The 22,643-nt window shown below is 41.5% G+C and overlaps 2 protein-coding genes and 5 non-coding genes across 12 annotated transcripts; 6 read left to right on the top strand and 1 right to left on the bottom strand.

Annotated features, from left to right (window-relative positions):
* Window positions 1–209: 209 nt before the first annotated feature.
* Eif4a2 (eukaryotic translation initiation factor 4A2) lies at window positions 210–6,551 on the top strand. Of its 4 annotated transcripts, none has more exons than XM_052740317.1 (11): window positions 210–298; window positions 1,071–1,116; window positions 1,207–1,339; window positions 1,605–1,744; window positions 2,493–2,661; window positions 2,747–2,856; window positions 3,087–3,230; window positions 3,707–3,844; window positions 4,074–4,163; window positions 4,413–4,492; window positions 5,773–6,551. In XM_052740317.1, exons 1-11 carry the CDS (start codon window positions 270–272, stop codon window positions 5,915–5,917), a joined length of 1,224 nt encoding a protein of 407 aa, XP_052596277.1. In that variant the 5' UTR covers window positions 210–269; the 3' UTR covers window positions 5,918–6,551. The 4 variants fall into 4 exon arrangements, with proteins under 4 accessions (XP_052596277.1, XP_052596276.1, XP_052596278.1 ...); XM_052740316.1 differs by having other exon boundaries at window positions 216–298; window positions 1,068–1,116; XM_052740318.1 differs by lacking the exon at window positions 5,773–6,551 and adding an exon at window positions 4,959–5,078 and having other exon boundaries at window positions 216–298; window positions 1,068–1,116.
* LOC128112359 (small nucleolar RNA SNORD2) lies at window positions 1,439–1,506 on the top strand. Its single transcript, XR_008218977.1, has one exon. It is a non-coding gene; the product is annotated as a small nucleolar RNA SNORD2 (small nucleolar RNA).
* On the top strand, window positions 2,892–3,016 carry LOC128112344 (small nucleolar RNA SNORA63). The gene has a single exon (XR_008218962.1). It is a non-coding gene; the product is annotated as a small nucleolar RNA SNORA63 (small nucleolar RNA).
* Window positions 3,272–3,449, top strand: LOC128112357 (small nucleolar RNA SNORA81). The gene has a single exon (XR_008218975.1). It is a non-coding gene; the product is annotated as a small nucleolar RNA SNORA81 (small nucleolar RNA).
* LOC128112343 (small nucleolar RNA SNORA63) lies at window positions 3,889–4,019 on the top strand. Its single transcript, XR_008218961.1, has one exon. It is a non-coding gene; the product is annotated as a small nucleolar RNA SNORA63 (small nucleolar RNA).
* Window positions 4,197–4,340, top strand: LOC128112348 (small nucleolar RNA SNORA4). The gene has a single exon (XR_008218966.1). It is a non-coding gene; the product is annotated as a small nucleolar RNA SNORA4 (small nucleolar RNA).
* Window positions 6,532–22,559, bottom strand: Rfc4 (replication factor C subunit 4). 3 transcript variants are annotated; one of them, XM_052740320.1, is made up of 11 exons: window positions 22,147–22,559; window positions 21,153–21,294; window positions 17,750–17,828; window positions 12,195–12,274; window positions 9,648–9,767; window positions 8,198–8,341; window positions 7,883–8,003; window positions 7,289–7,414; window positions 7,121–7,201; window positions 6,782–6,898; window positions 6,532–6,702 (listed from the first exon to the last, which is right to left on the bottom strand). In XM_052740320.1, the coding sequence occupies exons 2-11, from the start codon at window positions 21,281–21,283 to the stop codon at window positions 6,607–6,609; spliced, it is 1,095 nt and encodes a 364-aa protein (XP_052596280.1). In that variant the 5' UTR covers window positions 21,284–21,294; window positions 22,147–22,559; the 3' UTR covers window positions 6,532–6,606. The 3 variants fall into 3 exon arrangements, with proteins under 3 accessions (XP_052596280.1, XP_052596282.1, XP_052596281.1); XM_052740322.1 differs by lacking the exon at window positions 22,147–22,559 and adding an exon at window positions 21,871–22,092; XM_052740321.1 differs by lacking the exon at window positions 22,147–22,559 and adding an exon at window positions 21,402–21,571.
* Between the last annotated feature and the right edge of the window lie 84 nt (window positions 22,560–22,643).

Genomic DNA, 22,643 nt, shown 5'->3' with positions numbered 1-22,643 from the left:
CGACCGCAAAGAGTCCCAGCACCGCTGCCGACTCATGCATCTCCTGGGCCGCGCTAATACCCCGGAATAATGAAATGTGGATTACTGTCATCGACGCCCTTAGGATTTCATCCGCGGTAACAAACCCGAGCGGCGCAATTTTCTGCGGCTCCCGAAGCGAGGGGAGAAAAATTCCTCCGCGAGAAACGGGTTCCGGCCGCGAGCCTATAAAAAACGGGCGGCGCCGCGCGGCTGTCTTTTCAGTCGGGCGCTGAGTGGGTTTTCGGATCATGTCTGGTGGCTCCGCGGATTACAACAGGTACGGCGCTCCCGGGGTGGCCGGTGGCCTGTGGCGAAGGTCACGGGCCCCCGCAGTTGAGGTGGGTGGCTTGCGGCCACACTGCAGGAATGCGGGCTTTTTCTTGGGGGCACACACAGCCCCCCCCCCCCCTTGTGTCCTTCGAGAGGCTTCCATGATGGTAGGGCTCGGGGAGGTGGGGAGACGGGACGGATAGGAGAACGGAGTGTGAAGGATGTCCTTGCTTAGGGAGACATTGTGACATCTTGGGCCGCTGCCCCTCCCCGGGCGGGACATGGCAAGCAGAGCCGTGGCGCAGTCTGCTTTAGGACGGGGCAGCCGGGTCCCGACTCCATGGGCGGCCGGTGGCGCGAGCTGGGGCTCCTGGGGTTCTGTCGAGGTGGGAGATTGGACGGCCAGGGGACGATGACCCCGGCCCGCAAACGGCGCCGACGAACCGTTGGCATGGTCCTGGCTGGGCCTCGGCGTCAATCACGCCGGCTTGCGCAGAGTTAGGGGCGGAGCTCGGCGCCCGCAGCACTCGCGAGAGCTGCTTTTCCCAAACGCGAGTGCTTGGTCCTAGGGCAGTAAGTAAAGGGGCTTCCAATTTTTAACGACATTGCCAGCCCTTGGGTCAAAGAGGAGGGTATTTACCCGCAATGCCACCTTGCTTGGGCAGTTTTAAGTAAGACTGCACGTGCGTGGAGGGTAAAGGAGGCACCGGGTGGAAAAGGCAAGCCGTGTAAAGACTTGGGAGGGGTAAGTTGTCTAACTGCAGTGTTCTTGCCAGCAGAGAACATGGCGGCCCAGAGGGAATGGACCCCGATGGTGTTATCGAGGTAAGAAATGGTTGTGGACGTTAAAGGTTTGGGAAGGTGGAGGTTTCTTTTTTTTAACCTCTTACTCATCGTTTTATTATTAACTTACAGAGCAACTGGAATGAAATCGTTGATAACTTTGATGATATGAATTTAAAGGAGTCTCTTCTTCGAGGCATCTATGCTTATGGTTTTGAGAAGCCATCAGCTATTCAGCAGAGAGCTATTATTCCGTGTATTAAAGGTAAAACTCACACTTAGAGTAAATGTGTTCTGCATATATATATGGACCATAAAGGGAAAGTAACCTTTGGGGAAGTAGTAGCACCTGTTTGTATTCCTTAAGTGAAATGATGGCAATCATCTTTCGGGACTGACCTGAAATGAAGAAATTACTCTTGCTGATCACTTAACTTGGACATAACTTATGTTCCAACTGGAATACATGGTGTATACTAGACGTGACAATTTGATGTGGGATCGGTAAATATGTATCCTACTTTTTTTAGGGTATGATGTGATTGCTCAAGCTCAGTCAGGTACTGGCAAGACAGCCACATTTGCTATTTCCATCCTGCAACAGTTGGAGATTGAGTTCAAGGAGACCCAAGCACTAGTATTGGCCCCCACCAGAGAACTGGCTCAACAGGTATTGATAGTGTAGTTCAAAAACTGCTTGCGTATTGCATAGGTTTCAGGTTTCACAACTGTGAAGAATTTAAAATTAAAACGTATGAATTTTCTTAGTAACTATTAGAGCCTCCATTTTAATTATCCATGCATGCAGGGAGTTTTTGTTGAAAGCTAAGCAGGAACTGGGTATTACTTAGGTATGGCTTGTAGGGTTGTACCTCAACAGTTGAGAACCCGTAGGTTTCTCAAAGGGTGGATTATATCTGTACCCATTTTAAAACTTGGAATCCAGTTGTGCAACATGAAAACTGCAGTGACATGTTAAACATTTGACTGTCTCAGTAGTTTGTGATGCATCTGTTGCATGCTCTGTTTCAAAGCACTGCTCTATTGGCTTTGAAGTAACAGTTCCTAATAAAGCTTGAAGCTTTATTCAGGTCAAAATTACAAGGCACAGTGCATTGTGGGAGGAAAATTACCAACATTTGTCCTTATAGAATATATTTCAGTCTGTTCACTACACAGTGAAGAATGTAGAAAATTTTTTCTTCATTCCCAATTGGTGTTTGAGGCAACAGGTTCCCCAGTTCTACAAGAAAGGAGGGAGCAATAAGTAGTTAAGAGTATTGTAAGCTTGAAGTTTTATTGTGCTATGCATGCATTAGAGCTGTTGGCAGTCAAGGTAGTTTAATTTTATGCCTTGGAGCTTAAGTCTTACACCTTAACAGTTTTATAGGATGATAATTAAGATTTTTGGCTTTTAGATCCAAAAGGTAATTTTGGCTCTCGGAGATTATATGGGAGCAACTTGTCATGCCTGCATTGGAGGAACAAATGTTCGAAATGAAATGCAGAAGTTGCAGGCTGAAGCCCCTCATATTGTTGTTGGTACACCAGGGAGAGTGTTTGATATGCTAAACAGAAGATACCTTTGTAAGTATTGTCTCTTAAAGACCTTTTTATTATCAAAAAATGGCTACGAGAACTTTGAGATGCAGTATGACTTTCTTATTAACAGCTCCAAAATGGATCAAAATGTTCGTTTTGGATGAAGCAGATGAAATGTTGAGCCGAGGGTTTAAGGATCAAATCTATGAGATTTTCCAAAAATTAAATACAAGCATTCAGGTAAGGTTTATTCCTATACATTTGGATTTGGTTTCATGCAGGTACAGTTACAATATAACTGAAGTGTTCTATTGTCGTTCCCCCTGCTGAAAGTATTTGATACATTACTATCTCTGCCTGGCTCTATCATAGTAAGGCAGAGACGCTTGGTTTCAAACATTTTCTCCCCTGCAGTATTAGCTGAAAGGTCCCAATACATAGTTAAAAACAACCATTTCTCTCTTTTAAAGGTTGTGTTGCTTTCTGCCACAATGCCAACTGATGTGTTGGAAGTGACCAAAAAATTCATGAGAGATCCAATTCGAATTCTGGTGAAGAAGGAAGAATTGACCCTGGAAGGAATCAAACAGTTTTATATTAATGTTGAACGAGAGGTAATTGGTCTCATTGTTAAATATAAAAGAATTTTCTTCCTACCTTCTTGTATAAGCACTGTGCTAAAATTGCAGAAACTAGGATTGTATCTTGGTTTTTGTAATAATGCTAGCAGAGTACACACAAGAAGAAAAGTAACTGCACTGGATCCCAAAGACAGGGGTGGACCTCTTTCTTAATGTCCAGTGTCCTTTGTCTTAAGATTTGGTGCAATAATTCTTTAGACTAGCAGTTTTCAATATGGCTGGGTTGCAACACCCCTTTTGAGGTTCTGTCAGATAATCCTACATATCAGATATTTATGATTCATAAGAGCAAAATTAGTTACAAGGTTAGCAACTAATTTTATGGTTGGGGGTAACCACAACATGAACGGTATTAAAGTGTTGCAGCATTAGGAGCTTGAGAACCATTGATTTAGAAGTTTTTTTTTTTTTTTTAAATGGAAAATTTGACTTACCTTTCTTTACATTAGGAGTGGAAGTTGGACACTCTTTGTGACTTGTATGAGACATTGACTATCACACAAGCAGTTATTTTTCTCAATACAAGACGCAAGGTGGATTGGCTCACAGAGAAAATGCATGCCAGGGACTTCACAGTTTCTGCTCTGGTAAGAGTTGGGTTTAATTTGCATCAAATTCAATTATATCCACTAAGCAGGATTTAACTACAATATGGCTGTTAAGTGCTGTGTTGTCGTTCCCCCTGCTCAAATCAATATTGTTTCTTAACTATACCTGTCTGCTTTACACCTGTAGCAGCCAGGGACGCTTGGTCTCATACATAGTAGAACTTAACTCTACCTTACTAGAGGTTCTTAAGTGTTGTTACATTTGCAGCATGGTGACATGGACCAGAAGGAAAGAGATGTCATCATGAGGGAATTCCGGTCAGGGTCAAGCCGTGTTCTGATCACTACTGACTTGTTGGTAAGTCTAACTTTTTTTTTTTTTTTTTTAAGATCACCAAAAGCTAGATTTGTGGGAAGGTTTTTTTTTTAAAATAACCTTAACCAACTTGGGCTATTTGGGAGAATGAGTTAAGACCACACTCCACAGTGAGCTATACCACTTCGTATGGTTCATTACTATCTTGTGGCCTACACTGATTTTTTAGGATGTCCAGTTTTAATTGGGATATTGAAAAGCAGGACATTGAAAAGCCTTGTTTTATTTCAGGCTCGTGGGATTGATGTGCAACAAGTGTCCTTGGTTATAAACTATGATCTACCTACCAATCGTGAAAACTATATTCACAGGTGAGAGGAAAGCATCTCTAAATACTTGTATTTGAGAAGTAAATTCAAACATTTTCCTACAGTGTTGTGTGTGTACAAGGTAATGGCAATTCAGGGAATAGATTCCAGTAAAAAGGCAGAGTAATTTATACCAAGGTCTGATTAAAATCGGATTTGGGAAAATTGGTCAGAAGAACAAAGTGGGAAAACTTTGTAATTTGGCCAAGGTTGTGTACATACATGCAGATTAGGTTGCTTTAGATTTTTTTTTGGTCTTAGCTTATGTTTGAGCCTTATTTTGTAGTGATTTTCCTTGTGTTCATGTGCTTTTTTTCTTGGTGATTGAGTCTATATAGTTGGGATTTTCTTGGTGTTGCTGGTAGCATTTTGAGTGATTCCCTGGTTTAGTTATAGTGGCTTTTATCCCTAAATAAATTGAATTGTACTTTGTTATATGATGTAAAAAAAGACTTTTTAAAAAATACAGGAGTCGATAGCGGCAGTTGATGACGAGATGGCGCTCAGAAACGGCGTTGACGTAATTTAGGACGTGGAATCATAAGCGAAACAGCACACTGTTTGAATAAAGAGCGAGTCGGTATTTATATTTGATTTTCTTTTGTCATGATTATTTGATATTTTAAGTTGTTCCAGCCCAAGGCATTTTGTTATGTTAGCATTTCTGATAGGGAGCATTAGGTGGTTTGTATTGTTTGGTACTTGGTAGGTAGAGGTGTTTTTGGAGGTAACACGTTTGAATAATTTTTGACTATAACGTGTAAAAAAGCTGAGCAAAAAGCAGTGATAAGTTTGGGCTACCATACCAAATACTTGTTTTCCCACTGGAAAAAAAGTAAGTTTTAGAAAAATAGTTAACCTTGCAGCATTTGTATTTACAGTTTACAGTTCCAGAAGTGCGTCGAAATGGATTTTATAACTGTTTTCTTTTATCCCTGGTGTTCACATCTGTCCCAGGCTGACAACTGCTCCTGGCTGGCCCACTTTGGTATGGGCTTTAATTTCACCCCAAACACAATACTGTCATCTGCTTTATTATAATGCTCAAGGCGCCTATCTCATTTTGCAGCCAGACAAGCCTTGAATTCTTTTGGCACTAACTGCAAAGGAAGATGGTTTCCCCCACCTGGATATTGGTTTTAGCAGCTAGTGCTCCACTTAGAAGCACGAACTATAACCATAAGTAAACAGCAGCTGATGGTTAACAAGTGGATCGTCATATTCAGTAGTTCTAAATAATGCTAAAGCATCTTTCTGACTGCTGGTTTCTTTTTCTTACACAGAATTGGCAGAGGGGGTCGATTTGGGAGGAAAGGTGTGGCTATAAACTTTGTTACTGAAGAAGACAAGAGGATTCTTCGTGACATTGAGACTTTCTACAATACTACAGTGGAGGAAATGCCCATGAATGTGGCTGACCTTATTTAATTCCTGGGATGAGATAGTTTGAATGCAGTGCTCGCTGTTGCTGACTAGGCGATCACAACGTGCATTGTGCTTCTTTGAGAATATTTGAATCTTGTCTCAATGCTCATAACGGATCACAAATACAGATTCTGATAGCAAAGCGACTTTAGTCCTGAGCTCTTGTGAGGAAAGGCATTGGCTTTATCCTCTTTAGAGTTAGACTGTTGGGGTGGGTATAAAGATGGGGTCTGTAAAATCTTTTTTTCTTAGAAATTCATTTACTAGTTATGTAGAAATGGTTGTATTAGATGTTCTCTATCATTTAATAATATACTTGTGGACTAAAAGATATAAGTGCTGTATAAAATCAGCCAATTATGTAAAACTAGCATATTTACCTTTATTGTGTTTGTCATTAGCCTGATTAGAAAGGCCTTTAAAAGTGATCTTTCTTTTTTAGAAGAATTTGAATGCATTTTGTTGGTATTGTATTTATTCAATAAAGTATTTAATTAGTGCTAAGTGTGAACTGGACCCTGTTGCTAAGCCTCAGCAAGCAATCATATCCTAGGTAGGGTTAAACCCCCAGTAAAATTGCCATATTGCACATGTCTTAATGAAGTTTGAATGTTAAATAAATTGTATATTCACTTTATAGGGTTTTTGTCATTTATTTGTTATCCAAAAGTCGTAACATACAAGTTCTGTCCTTAACAATTCTGAGTCAATTGCTGCATCACAGTTGCACAAAGGCTCGTCAACTGCAGGTGTTCGTCTGCACCATCCGCTAAACATTTATCCACTTCCTGTAAAGAAATGGGAAAGTTAAGTCGGGCACTCAAGGCATGTATGGTCTACAAATGTCTATGTCTGTGCAGTACTTACAGCAAGTTTTTCTGTAATAATGGACTTCTGTTTATCAGAAAGATTGTCATTTTCTACAACCACATCATGAAGTTGATTAACAAGCTGAATAGCTGCATGTCCTTCATCTATTAGGTCCTACAACATAAGTGGTTTTAGTTAGTGGTCTTTCCAAAAGCAAATTTTCTACAACAGAAATGTGGGTTTTTTTTTTTTTTTTTTAAAGTTTTTGAGACAGTTTCTGTGTGTAGTTTTGCACCTTTCCTCGAACTCATTCTGTAGCCCAGGCTGGCCTTGAACTCCTAGGATCCACCTGCCTCTGCCTCCTGAGTTCTTTACAAGTAAGTAAATTAACATTACCTTTACCACAGCTTCTAGTTTGTCAAAAGAGCCACTCTGACATGCAGTGAATATTCCATCAATGGTTGTAGCTGGTATTACCTGAATAGACATTAAATGAGTCAGGACAAGGCTAGCTTGAAGAGGACTGTTACAGCCAGAAGGGATGGCAAGATAAACTAGGCTCACCCCAGCAATGTCTGTGATTACATCTTCCATGACTTCCTTCCCACCTGTTAGTCGAGTAGCACTCTGAAGAAATGTGATGGCTTTCCGTAGATCTCCTTCTGATACTTTAACAAGATAAGCTATTCCCTGAAAAGGAGTTTCAAGAAAATTGGGCTGACCAGATGTCTTACCGAGTAAAGGTACCTAACACACAGGAACCTCATAACTAGTCCCCAGAACCCATAGTGTAAGTAGTATACCTCTGACCTACTACACTAACAAGGCTAAGGAAAAGCTCCGCACCCGCACCCCCATCCCCATTTGGGGGAAGTTTTCAGTCTTGTAGCTGGGTTTGTGGAGATAGCACCTGTGTAAATAGAGAAAGGAATGGGCCACTCTAAAATGTTGACTAAGTTCTGCCAAAGGACATAGTCTACACTTTTATTAGGGTACTAATGTGTGGGATTGTGTTTTAGTTTGCTCACTTAGCTCAAATATGTCTGAATAAGAGTTACAGCAATGATCATTAATTTTCAGTAACTTTTATGATGTACATTCATAAAAGAAATTAGTATTAGAAAACCAATTATAACTATCATAATTAGTACTACTTACCTCATGGCTAATTTTGACATTTTCCTTCTCAGCAATATCCAGTAATCGCTTCTGCTGAATTTCATCTGACAGAGGCTTGAAGCGGAACTTGGAACATCTAGAAGTGAGGGGTTCAATTATTCTGGAAAAGATTGAAAACCATATATTTCAGAGTAGCACAGGGTGAGACTTTGGATGTTCTCACTACAAATCCAAGGTGAAAGATGAGTCAGTGACTGATCCAATTATTACACACGTGTGTGCGTATAGACGTTATCTGGTGCACCACAAATACATACGTTACTACATGTCATTTTAAAAAGGATGTATACATACCGACTGACATAGTTACAGATGAGGCAGAATCTGGTTGTCTTAGACTCTTTTTCCATGGTACGTCTTAAAGCTGCCTGAGCAGCTGAGGTCATAGAATCTGCTTCATCCAGAATTACAATCTTAAAGGGAGGACATGGCTTCCCACTAAATCAGAAACACAAGAGTTGAACACTGACAAGTATCTTTGCTGAGATACAATGCACAGTTCACCCACTTTTATCTTTCAGTATATGTAACCTGTACCTTGGAAACTAACTCAGCTTATTACAGTGTGTGTATAATGTGTGTGTGTAGGTGCATACATGCCACAGCACTCGTGTAGAGAGAATAGGGCAATGAGTTGGTTCTCTCCACCATTACAAGGGTTCTGGAGAACAAACTCGGGTTGTCAGGCTTGCATGGCAAGTACTTTTCCCTCTGAATCATCTCTAAACGTATATTGTTTAATTTATAGAATGAAAGAAATTACAATGAAATTTAACAAATATAACATTACTGTTTGCATGCTTTAGGGTTATTAAAAGTTATTTAACTTCCTTTCATACTCCTGCAACAGTTAAGAATAGGCATCCTTCCTGGACAGACAGATGACTGATGTCCTAGACAGGTCAGAATTTCAGCCACAGTAGTAGCTGAGAAATGTCTAAGATCCTTGCCCATTTTGTAGTTGTAGTTTTAATTGAGTTTTAAAATTTTATATATTCTGGACATAGTCCTTTTCTAGGTACATGACTTGTAAACATTCCATTTTATTTTCTGTACATTGATTTTGCTTTGTTTTGTTTTTGGCTTTTACTGTTCACTTAGTTGGTTGAGGATCATTTCATGCTGTTCAGGAAACAAACAGAACCATTTTAATGCTTCTCAGCCTTCATGCTGCCAGGCTGCTACTGGTGTAATGCCACCGCACAGGGATCTGGCTGACAGCAATGGCTTCCATGTAACAACAGAGAGGAAGGGGCCAGGACTCTACTACCCACCCTGGGGAGGAGTGGCAGAACCAGCTGCAGCATCAGTTCAGGGGAGGGATTAGGCTCTCATAGCAAGGCCAGTCTGCAGTAGCAGTAGGACCTTGCAGGGCCTGGCTGCATCAAGAGCAAGGAACCTAAGCTGCTGCCTGCCCTTCCACTTCCCACTCTCCAATCACTCTAGGTGTAAGCACTTTCCACTGCCAACTCAGAATGTATCTGTGTTGTTATAACATGGTATCTGAGATGGAAAGATTGTGAAATCTGATCTTATCAAAACACTATAAACAAAATCACATGGCCAGACTGAATAATTGTGTTAAACAGGGTTTGTCGTCTTAGAAAGATACCAGGGGGACTTACTTTCATAACTTCCAATTATCCCAAGCAAATGCCTGACTGGAGGCCAAATTCAAACCACAGCCTACATTTAAAGCAAATATAAATGAACTGTATTATGGAGGGGGGTGCAAGTTACTTACTCTGAACGACTTCCTGACACAGTTAACTGAGCAAAGTTTTTCACTTTCTCTCGGACTACTTGTATTCCACGTTCATCAGATGCATTTAACTCAAGAACCCTTAATCGAAAGAGTTCAGGCCTATTTCAAGATGAAAAGCATTATGAAACATCACACAGCACTAAGTAACCCAGGTGCTAATTCAGCTGTTTTAACTCCGGAGTTCAGAACTCACCCAGTGAACAAGACAACAGAAGGCACAGCCACACACACGGTCTTTGCAGAGCTAGTCATTTAACATTTTGGCTAAAAACCTAGAGACCAGGCATGGTGGCCAACACCTTTAACCCCAGAATTTGGGAGGCAAAGGCAAGCAAATCTGGGATCTCTAAGTTCAAGGCCAACCAAGTCTATATAGAGTGAGACCCTGTCTTAAAAAAAAAAACAACAAAAAAACCAAAAACCCAAAACAAAAATATATACAAACATTTAATTTCTCAGTTTTGTGCAACAAGCATCTACTTTCCACTAAAATCATAGTAACATATTCCTTAGGTAATTTATTCTTCAATTGTTAGATATCTATTGAGTTTTAAATGTTATAATTTAGCACATTTGAATTATCACCATACAATAACTTGCTATAAAGAAAATTACTGGATTAAAACATGAATGAAGGTTGTATGTGGCAAGGGATCAGACTCAGGGCCTATACCTCAAGCCTAAGTGTGAACCTTTTAAAAAATATTTTTTTCAACATATTTCTATTGATTATTTTGGAATTTCACACAATGCACCCTATCACATTTGCTTCTCAGTCTTTCCAGGTCCACCTGACCACAAAGTAGAAAAAAATACAATACACCAAGTCCAATTTTTTTGCCCATATACTCATTAGAGCACGGTTAAACTCCCAGTGGCCAGCTCCTTAAAAACGGAGTGAGCCCCAGAAACCGCCTGCTAGAAGCCAACAACTATGAAGAGCTATTTATTTCCTGTCTAGACTGTTTCTTGGAATGGGAGTCGGTGGGGGAGGTTGTTGCAGAAGGCTTCAGTGTCTCTCATTGTCAACTTCGAGACTGCAGTCATCAATAACACTACAAAATAAGCTTTCATGTCCATAAAAGATGGATTCTCATAGCCAGGCTAGATTAGAACTATATAGCCCAGGGTAGATCAAACTTCTAGTTAGTTCTCTTGTTTCCACTTTTTAGTACAGGATTCATAAGCATGTACCATCACACCTGGCATTTGTTGTTTTTGGAGGCAGGATTTCTTTGTGTAACAGCTCTGGCTGTCCTGGAACTTGCATTGTAGACTAGGCTGGCCTTGAACTCACAGAGAACCGAGTGCTGGGATCAAAGGCGTGCGCCATCACTCCTGGCTAGTTATAAAATGAATATTTAAAGTAATATATGCCACTATAGAGATCTGAGAAATAAAAATGAAATTATGCTCAAAAAAACTATTATTCTCTATACTATTTTCTCTACAGACAAATGCACACATGCACTTTTTCTTTTTGGAAACAGGGTCTTGCTGTGAAGAAGAGATCCTGAGTTCGAGTTTAATTCCTAGCAACCACATGGTGGCTCACAATCATCTGTAATGAGATCTGGTGCCCTCTTCTGGCCTGGGGGCATACATGCAGGCAGAACACTGTATACACAATAAATCTTTAAAAAAATTTTTTTTAATTGTGTGCTTTTGTGTGTGTGTGTGTGTGTGTGTGTGTGTGTTTACATACACTCAAGTGCAGGTGCCCATGGAGGAAAGAGGCATGGGATAAGCTGGAGTTACAGCATGGTTGCTTAGCATGGTTGCTGGGAACTTAACTCGGGTTCTCCAGAAGGTCAGAAAACCCTCTTAACCCCTAAGTCATCTCTTCAACCCCTAGTGAATAGTGTTAACCACTGAGTCATCTCTCAAACCTCTTTTTCTTCTTAAGATTTATTCTTATTTATGCATGTTTCTATGTGAGTGTATGCCATGTGTATTCGAATACCCTCAGAGGCAAGAAAAAGGTGTCTGATCCCCAGGAGCTAGAGTGACATGCATTTGTGACTCACTGGATGTGGGTGCTGGATACCAAATTCTGGTCCTCTGGAAGATCAGAAGCTCTCCTAACCCTTAAGCCATCTCTCTTCAGCCCCTTGTACATAGTCTTTAAAAAGAAATTGACCAACTGTGGCAGTTTGAATAAGAATGGCCCCCAAAGTCCCATTTGTTTGAATGCATAGTCATCAAAGAGTGGCAAAGAATTAGGAGGTGTGGCCTTGTTGGAAGAAGGGTGTCACTGGGGTGGGCTCTGAGGTTTCCAAAGAGCCCATGCCAGGCCTAGGCTCTCTCTATCTCTGCCTATAGATCAGGATGTAGTTCTCAGCTACTTCTCCAGCATCGTGTCTGCCTGTGTGCTGCCATGCTTTCCACCATGATAACGAACTAAACCTCTGAAAAACTGTTAGCCAGCCCCAATTAAATGCTTTCTTTTATAATTGTTGTCTTGGTCATAGTGTCTCTTCATATCAATAGAATGGTAACTAAGACATTAACCAATTTTCAACTTACCCAAAGAGTTCTCTAGCTGCTGCCAAAATTGTGGATGTTTTGCCAGTTCCGGGTGGCCCATAGAATAAGAGATTAGGAAGCTGCAGAAATTAAATTTTAATTTTTATAGATTATATTCTGTTAAAAACAGATGAGACTGACAACACGCAACTGTTTGTGGAATGGTGTGATGACTTTCCTCATAGACTACATATACCTAAAGATTTTTTGATAAGTGGTATCACAGTATCTAAAGTTCTAAATACGCCTTTGAACTTGCTATGTAATTGTAGATGACCCTGAACTCCTGACCCTCCTGACTCCACTTAGAATTTCAGGCCACTCTACCCCCATAATGCATTAAGTTCTAATTCAGGCAGGAGAATTCTGAAGATAAGAAAGTAGGTGGGAGTTTAACTTTTGCCAACATTGCCCTTCCTGTTCATTCGTGCTTTACCCAAATCAGGTGTCACCCTGGGTGCTACTAAAAAGCTTTCACTGGCTTCATACTCCACTCGCAAAACAGTAACAAAACCTCAAGCACTTATATAATGACTTCTAATAAGAAAGAACTCTCTCTTCTGAATGTATGTAATTCTCAATCTGGACTGACTCCACTCTTGCCATGTCAAGGCTATGCACTGCAAGCTGGAGCCTTCTCCAGCACCCCTTCTAAAGTGGCTCTGCTCGGACCCACTGGATTTGCTGCACTTGTTTTAATTTGCCTTTATTCAGTGTTTAACAATTGAATTTAATTATAAAATACCTGCCTACCTTACTAGATAGTTCACTTCAAAAGTTCATTTACAGCTGGGTGTAGTGGTACATACCTTTAATCTCAGCACTCAGGAGGCAGAGTCCAGTGGATCTCTGAGTTCGAGGCTAGCCTGGTCCACAGAATGAGTTCCAGGACAGCCAGGGCTACACAGAGAAACCCTGCCTCAAAAAAGAAAAAAGAAAGAAAAAAATGGGGGTTGGAGAGATGGCTCAGGGGTTAAGATCACTGACTGCTCTTCCAGAGGAACTAGGTTCAATTCTCAGGACCCACATGGCAGCTCACAACTGTCTGTAACTCCAAAGATCTGACACCCTCACACAGACATACATGCTGGCAAAATACCAATGCAAATAAAAATTATTTAAAAAAAAAAAGACTACTACCTTAACAACACACAGTTTAGATAAAACTATGAGACCCTATTTTTCAAATAAAAATCAAAATACCTTATGTGATGATTAATATTAACAGGTCCTGGGTTTACAAACTCCTGGGCACGTCCTTGAGGAATACCTCTAGGAAGTGTTTCCTCAGGGTCAGCCCAGAAGACACACAGGTCCATGCAATGGTGGTTCAGGCAGACCAGGCTACATGTTACACTGGAAGCAGAGCTTAGCATCATCACCTACATGGTACTAGTACATGGTACTAGTTTTACAGACATGAACCATGTAAGAATAAAGCATAGTGTTTACGCCAAGGTTCAGAAAGGCTGCTGAGATCACTGGGTGAAGCAGTCTATGAAAGTGAGGCAATAGTTGCAATAGAGACCCCAGGATTTAGGAGAACTAAGATCGTGGGATGTCTGCTGAGGAGCTGGTCCAAGACAGACACTATGTGTGCTGTAGGTGGCAGAGCTGGAGGGATGGGGCTACCTAAGTTCTTGTTTTGGAGCCTCAAGTGTAAGACTTGATGTCTGTCCTGCTGGGTTTAGGATATGCTTTGGTCTACTCTTCCTTGCTATGCCTCCTTCCTCCTTTTTGGGAAAGGGATGTTGACTCTGCAATTGTATATTAAAATTATGTAACTTGGCTTTGACTGGAAGGGACTCACAGCTTAGGGAGTCTCAGAAGAGCCTCCACTCTTATGCTTTTAAACAGTTTTAGAAATGCTAAAAACTGAGAATTTTTGAAATTGTTTTGAATACATTTTGCATTACGATCCAGCCATCAGCCTATGGGGACAAGAGTTAGAACATCATAGCTTAAAAGTTATATGTTTGGATGTCAAGTTGACAAGGGCTCTCCTACATCTCTGACTTGGGATTGTAAACTTGACACGCTCTAGATTTACTGAGAAGATAAGCCTCGGAGCACTAGGGAGTCAGGGGTAAGCACTAGCATTTATCTCTACACTTCTTGATCATACATGCAGTGGGACCAGCCAACTCCAGTTCCATGCTTCCCTGTCCTGTCCTGTGAGACAGCATAAACCCTAAGCTGTTTATGTCAGGGATGCTGTCATGCAATGTGCAAATTAATTAGCATACTTCCCCAAGTTCCATAATTGTTAAGGTTATTTTGATATTTGATATTTTTATTTTTGATATTTGTTATTTTGATATGTACATGGCTCTATTTGTAATGACTAACCAGGGTAACTGTAACACATCTCAATTCTTTAAGACAAGAGTAAAATTATTCTTTTAAAATGTTTTTAATTCCCATTTATTAGTTACATTAAATGGTTGTGTGTGTGTGTGTGTGTGTGTGTATCATGTTTTTACCCCCATTACCCTCTCTCTCTTTTGTCTTTTGAGACAGGGTTTCTCCATGTAGCCCTTGCTGTCCTGGATCTCACTTTGTAGACCAGGCTGGTCTCAAACTCAGAGATCCACCTGCACTTGCTACCCAAGTGCTGGGATTAAGGCGTGTGTCACCGCTGCCTGGCTACCTTCTCTTAATATTACCCATTTTTATACTATAGAAACTGATCTCAGAGAAAAAAACAACAAACAAACCAAAAACAGAAAAACTACTGCAGTTCAATTTTAAAATATTTCAAAGAAAGGACTTTAACTCTTTAGTGTAAAAAAAAAAATCACATTATAAATTTAGTCAGAAATGAAGTGTAAAAAATTAAACAAGACCTGCAGCACTGGAGACCAAACCTAAGGCTATACCTATTACATGCTATTTAAAAATCTACCAGTGAACACCCCCACCCTTTTCTTTACTTTGTATTTTGAGGCAGGGTTGGCTAAGATGGCCAGACTGGCCTTGATTTTACAATTCTCCTGCCTCAATTCCCTGAGTAGCCAAGATTATACCTACACTTGCAGACCCAGCTAAATAAGAACAGGTCAACAAATGTTATACTAGGAGATAGTCTTACATTTGTCTAGAAATGTTAGTATTTCGACTTTATAATTTGTTACTAGCCAATTAACATTGTATACTATTATAGCATCAAAAGTCAAATAGGTATTTGGATCAAATCAAAATGAATACTGGAAAGGATTTTAAAGTTTTTTCTCAATGTGTACTATAGTACAAGCTGAGCATCCCTAATTGGAAATCCCAAATCCAAAACATTTTGAACATTATTGTGATGCCACAAGTTCATGGTTACTCTGAACACATTTTTTTTTCTACTGTATCGTAAGGGAATGTTAAACTTACTACTAAGTACTGATATGTGAATATAGAAAATAATAACTTACTGGTTGTACCCAAATTAAGAATCAGTGATGAGCCAGGTGTGGTGGTGAATACCTTTAATCTCAGCACTTGAGACAGAGGCAGGGGAATCTCTTGAGTTTGAGGCCAGGCTGGACTACATACTGAGTTCCAGGATAGTCAGAGCTACATAGAGAAAGACTCTGTCACAAAAAGGAAAACAAACAAACAAACAAACAAACAAAAGAAGTGGAAAAAAAAGTCAACAATGATGTGATATCAATCCACAACTGCCTACATGGGTGGGTAAGATATTTACAACTTTGTTTTTTTTTTTTTTTTTTAAGATTTATTTATTTATTATGTATACAGCATGTATGACAGCAGTCCAGAAGAGGGCACCAGATCTCATTACAGATGGTTGTGAGCCACCATGTGGTTGCTGGGAATTGAACTCAGGACCTCTGGAAGAGCAGTCAGTGCTTTTAACCTCTGAGCCATCTCTCCAGCCCCACAACTTTGTTTTTGATTGTATGAAAATCTCAATTCATGAAATGCTATTGTATCAAATTCAGGGCATGGGCATAGCTATGAAGCATAAATGAATTCTGTGTTGACTTGGGAGTCTCATTTCAAAAACACTTAATTTGGGTTTTTTTTTTTTTCAAGACAGGGTTTCTGTGTGTAGCTTTGCGCCGTTCCTGGATCTCGCTCTGTAGACCAGGCTGGCCTCGAACTCACAAAGATCCGCCTGCCTCTGCCTCCCGAGTGCAGGGATTAAAGGCGTGCGCCACCACCGCCCGGCTTAATTTGGGTTTTAAGTGTTTTCCAAAGGCCCATGTACTAAGGCTTTGTCATCAGTCTGTGGTATGAATGGTTAAGGAAACTTCTCAACTGTAAGCCAAAACAAACTTCCCTTTTAAGTTGTTTATATCAGATATTCTGTTAAAGATGTAAAGTTGCCTAACCCAGCAAATATTCCAAAATCTGAAAAAACAAAACAAAAAAAGAAAAAAACACAATCCAAAATCCAAAACATGTTTGGTTCCACTCACTCTGGGAAAGTGATATTCCTTAACCTTTACTGTAACTTTAGAAATGAACAATGGCAGGCCAAACCAAATGTCTAAGGTAGCCAGGTTTAGGAGACAGAATTCAACAATGAAGCAAAATTGATTTCCTATGCTCACCTCGGGTTCCCTTTCTGTACTGAGCTCATGAGGCATGGGGATACCTCTTCAAATACCATTTAAAACTGCATACTCAGCTAGGTGTTCTGGCACACGCCTGCAATCACATCGTTTGGGAGGTAGAAACAGGAGAATCTGAAATATGAGGTTATCCTCAGCTATGCTGAGAGTTCAGGCTAGCTTAGAGTACATAAAACCCAGTCTCAAAAAAGTAAACCAAACAAACCTTCAACTCTTCAAATGGGCTTATGTTGACTCTACTGATTTAAAAAACAAGTTACCTAAACATGGCAGGAAATGTAGTGCTCTAAGAATTAAATACTCTATTTTTTTAGTAAAGCTACGTTAAAAAAATATGCAGCCACACATACACATGTTTCAGACAGGGTCTCACTGTGGCTGTCCTGGAATGTACTATGTAGACCAGAGTGGCCTGTGCCTCTGGAGTGTTGGAATTAAAGGCACATACCACCACACCCAGCCAACTATACCTATTTTAAAATGGACTCTTCTATAACACATATTTGTAATTACTTGAAACATGTTTAGCTCTACTTGATTTACTTGTTTAGTCTCTTTCCTCTCCAAAATAAAAGCTCATGGCGAAAGGGTCCTAATCTATCTTCTTCAGTGATCTTTTTTTTTGTTGTTGTTGTTTTTCCAAGCAGAGTTTCTCTGTGTAGTCATGGCTTTCTGGAACTCACTCTGTAGACCAGACTGGTCTCAAACTCACAGAGATCCGCCCGCCTCTAGCCCCACCCCCACCCCCCAGTGCTGGGATTAAAGGCGTATGCTACCACCACTGGCTTTATTCAGTGATCCTTACTTGAATACTACTAAGAACGTCACATAGAAGATAATTATTGTTTTATAAATAGTACCAAGACTTATAGCATATATTTAAGGTTATATTTATGGATAAAAGGTTAAAGTAAAGGAAGAGGTGAATAAATTCTAACTTCCCAATGCCATCAAACACCATCTACTTACATCAGCTCCTTCTAAAGACTTTTTAAGCACTGCAACCACTTCTTCCTGGAAAGCAACTTCATCCACACACTTTGGACGACTGAAGGATAGAGGGAAGAAAGGTTATTTAGCATATGTGATAGCTATAGAAAAATCTCAAGTGTTCCTTCTGCTAAAATACCAATGTTGCTCTTACATATTAGTTATGAAATTGGAAGTAGGCAGAATCTTCATTTGTATTTACCTTAAGCAAATACATACTACTGGATGCAATTATTTTTGCTTCTACCTGTACTGCATGCATAAAATATTAAGCATAGGAATTTAAAGTGAACCAAGTGTGTAGGCTCACCTCTTTAATCCTAGCAACGGGGAGGCAGAGGTAGGAGGATCTCTGCGTTTGAAGCCAACATGGTCTACACAGTGTATTCCAGGACAGTCAGGGTTACAGAGTCAGACCTTGTCTTTAAAAAAAAAAAGAAAGAAAGAAAAGAAAAGAAAGAAAGTGAACACTGGTTTACAAAATGACCTATCTAACAACTGGGCAACTACTTTGCTTAAAACAAATAATCACACACACACTCTCTCTCAGCTAAGACATTAAATGGTTAGTACCATTTTTTCTAACACCCAACTACAACAAAATAAAGGAGATTTTTTTGTTTTGAGAGTGTTTTTCTCTGTTTAGTCCTGGCTGTCCTGGAACTCACAGGGTAGCCTTGATTGACCTCAGAGATCTGCCTGCCTCTGCCTTTTATCGTAAGTCATTTATAAGTAATTTTTTTTATTGTCAGACAAGGTCTCACTGTGGCTCCGGCTATCTTGGAACTCACTATCTGGACCACAGATATCCACCTGACCCTGCCTTTCCAGTACTCTGACTAAAGGCGTGAACCACCGCATCCAGCCGTTAGTTAGTAATTACTATGACAAAGTTGTTCTTCCAAATTCTATGACGGAAGTTTCTGCTTAGTAAATTAATGAAACATTCTTTTAAGAAAGTTTTATGGGGGGCTGGAGAGATAGCTCAGAGGTTAAGAGCACTGATTGCTCTTCCAGAGGTCCTGAGTTCAATTCCCAGCAACCACATGGTGGCTCACAACCATCTGTAATGAGATCTGGTGCTCTCTTCTGTATATATAATAAATAAATAAATCTAAACAAAAGAAAGTTTTATGGGGTTACAGAGATGGCTCAGTGGTTAAGCACACCTGCTGCTCTGCCAGAGGACCTGGGTTCAATTCCCAGTGCCCACACGGTAGCTTATAACCATCTATAGCTGTAGTATAGCTCTGATACCCTTTTCTGGCCTCTATGGGCACCAGGTACACACATGGTGCACTGGCATACTTGCAGGCCAAACACTCACACATGTAATCTAAAATAAAAACAATTCAAACTTCTTATTTGTTGTGTGTGTGTGTGTGTGTGTGTCAAGGTATACAGATGATGGAAGGGAACAACTTTCAGGAGTCATTTCTCTCCTTCCTCTGTGGTGTTCAGGGATCACACTTATGTTGTCAGGTTTGTTTATTTATTTATTTTTGGTTTTTCGAGACAGGGTTTCTCTGTAGCTTTGGAGCCTATCCTGGACTAGCTCTGTAGACCAATATCAAACTGAAAATGGAGAAGCTGAAAATCTAGATTCCTCTCTTCCCCACATATTTTTTTAATTAAAAAAAAAAATCTAGTTTGGAGGCTGGTAAGACAGCTTGGGAGGCAAAGGCACTCATTGCCAAGTCTGATGCCCGGAATACACGTGATAGAAGGTGAGAACCTAACTCCCAAAAGCTGTCCTGACTTCCACGTGTGAGTCAAGGCATGCTTGCTGTGGCATGCACCCTCTTTCCCCAACAATACCTTTTAAAAATGCTAAGAAACAGAGAATTTGGGGCTAGAGTACAGTTCATTGGTAGACTGAGTGCCCAACACGTCGAAAGGCCAATGGATTAATAAAAAGTCAACTAAAACTCTAGATTAGGGTCAGGGAGCTGGGTCAACAGATGACAGTGCTGCTCGCCTTTGGGGCCGATGCTCTCAATCTGATCAATGAAGCTGTGTAAACACAATAGATGTAGTGGTACACACCTCTAATACCCGCACTCCTACAGTGAGATTGGAGAGGCAGGAGAATTCTCTTGGAAGCTCAAGAGCCAGCTAGCCTGAAGAATGTAACACAGCGAGAGAAACGAGATCCTGCCTCAGCGAGGTGGAAGGTAAGAACGGATTCCCCGAAGTTGTCCCTGGACCTCCATATGCAGGCCATGGCACACATGCACCTTTACTCTCCAGAATGCACAATAAATAAAACTTAAAAAAATCTGGATTGTTATAAGCACTGGCTTTGGGGGGAGGGAACATGGGAAAAGTTGGGGCAAGCAAGGGATGGGAATGATATAGATGTACTCATATTTAATTTCTTAAAAAAAGACTAAAACAAGAAAACAAGCCTTGTTTGGTGTGGTGATATTGTGTTCCCCAAAATATTGTGCACCCTAATAAACTTATCTGGGGTCAGAGAACAGAACAGCCACTAGACAGACATAGAGGCCAGAAAATGGTGGCACACACCTTTAATCCTATCACTTGCGAGGCAGAGATCCACCCAGATCTCTGTGAGTTTAAAACCACACTGGAAACAGCCAGGCATGGCTACAGGAGTCTTTAATCCCAGGAAGTGATGGCAGAAAGCAAAAAGGTATATAAGGTGTGAGGACCAGGAACTAGGCAGGTTAAGCTTTTAGGCTTTTAGCAGCAGTTCAGCTGAGATTCATTCTGGATGAGGGCTCAGGCTTTCAGTCTGAGGAAACAGGATCAGCTGAGGAATTGGCAAGGTGAGGTGGCTGTGGCTTGTTCTGCTTCTCTGATCTTCCAGCATTCACCCCAATAACTGGCTTCTGGGTTTGTTTTTATTAATAAGACCTTTTAAGATTCCTGCTACATCTTGGCTTGTAAATAACCTGAAAACCCTTGGTAATCACAGAGGCTACATCTAGCTAATGGTTACATCTAGTATCACTTAGCTGATGACAATTTAGTGCTACTTCAAACCTTTTTTTAATGCTAAAAAACAAAACAACCCCAACAATTTCCAGTATATAATAAAAGGGGGACAGAATCTAGATTTCAGTACAACTACTGTTTATAGCCAGCTCACAGAAATGTTTTCTTCATTTCTGTATTTAAGACCCTAAAACTGCACTTTATAAAAATCTTAGCTCATTTATAAAATAACAGAGTTAAACTCAGCTACTATATCAGTCCAAGGACCCATGACTTTTATAATTGGGTAATTTTTTCCCCCCACTCAAAGGTAGCATGTAAATAAGGCAATCCCCCCTTACATTAAAAAAAAAAAAAAAGTGGACTAGCACTGATTAAAGAGGAAACTTATTAGTTATTTCAACAAATGAGTAATTCTTACTATTTTTCCACCCAAGGAACCGGTTTGGTTTTCTTGGTTTCTCCACTGCTTCCTGCACTGGCAGATACTGCCCGGTCCTTGGTGAATTGAGGTTTGGTACTGCTAGATGTGCCTTTTAGAAATGCCTGCATGGTTTCTTCTCCTGGGTATAAAACAAAAGAAAAAGAAACCATTATGAGCAAGTTCCCCGTGGAAGGGCACCTAACCTATTACAAAAGCATTCAACCATTCCTTAATAAAGTGCATCACCTCATGACTTAGGATGCTCTGAATGCACTCAGGGTCACAGGGTCTTAAGAAGGGCCAAAGTCCTTGAAGAACCTATAGGTAAGGAATTCTGAGACAAATTGACCAATATCATCTCTTCTTGGGCCTTGAGCGCGGCTTTACTGGCAAAGCCAATACAGGTCTTCAGAGACTTGCGGGCAGGGAGGGGAAGGTGGGACCTTGCTATAAGGGCAACAGCTACTGTTCTGATAAACTCACATCAAAATGAGAAAATGTTAAGTTTTATACAAAAATAATTACTAATACATAAGCACACTTAGAGGCGATTTTCAGGGGTTTCAAACCACCACCCCTCCGCTATCACCGGCTTCTCTGACATCGCCCAGCATCGATGGCAACGTGGATTTTTGTTTTGTTTTTTCCTTTCCCCACTGCTATACAGTCGGTGCTTAGACGTGTCCGGCTCCACAACATTCGGCAAACGCTTTACCAAATGAAATGTGAAGACGGGGCTAAAGGCGATTCCATAAGTAAACGACTGCAAACGCGTAGCTCTGGGCCTGGCACACAGGCTCATTCATGCTCGAGGAAACAGTGCGCGATCGCTGGTCTAAGGCCAGTCTCCTGTCGCTGCCTCCCGCCGCGGGCTGCCGACGACAATGCCGCCCGAGCCGCGGTTTGCAGCGACCACCGCGGAGGTGGAGGACTCAGCCCGGACCCCGCCAAACCCGGACCCAGGCCGAGAACAGCCAGAACCGACACTTACAAGCCGCCGCCGTCCCCGAGGCGCCGCGGTTCCCGCCACAGGACGGCGGCGCAAGGCACGGCGGGAGCGCGCGACACCCGGCACGTCACTTCCGGCGCGCGAGTCCGGGGGACGCGCGCCTCTTTGGTTAGGCTCGGGGAGGTCCCGCGCTACCGGCTCCGGCCGCGGGGGTCCACTGAGGCAATCCTGGGCAGACTGCGCCGCGCTCGGGTCACTCGGGGTGCGGCGGGGGATGGCGCGACCGCAGCCCCGGCATGCTCCGCGGGGAAGGGCTCGAAGGACCCGGCCTAGCGCCGCGCTAGCATCTGCTTTAAGCAAGCGGCTTGGGTTTGCTGCCACCGTCGCCCCAAAGGTCTGGGCCAGGAGGCTGTCACTCCGGCTTTCACCGGAAGGAGGCACCCCGCGGAGTACTGCCCCCACCCCACCCCACCCCACCCCCGATCCTCAGTGGGGCACTGGGCAAACTGCGATCCGAAATGCGGCGTCTGAAGCTAGAG

Source organism: Peromyscus californicus, unplaced genomic scaffold (genome assembly GCF_007827085.1).
Source record: "Peromyscus californicus insignis strain IS unplaced genomic scaffold, ASM782708v3 Scaffold_16__1_contigs__length_79575227, whole genome shotgun sequence".
NCBI lineage: Eukaryota > Metazoa > Chordata > Mammalia > Rodentia > Cricetidae > Peromyscus > Peromyscus californicus.
The sequence above is the reverse complement of the archived record's forward strand: the minus strand, read 5'-3'. Positions and strand labels throughout refer to the sequence as shown.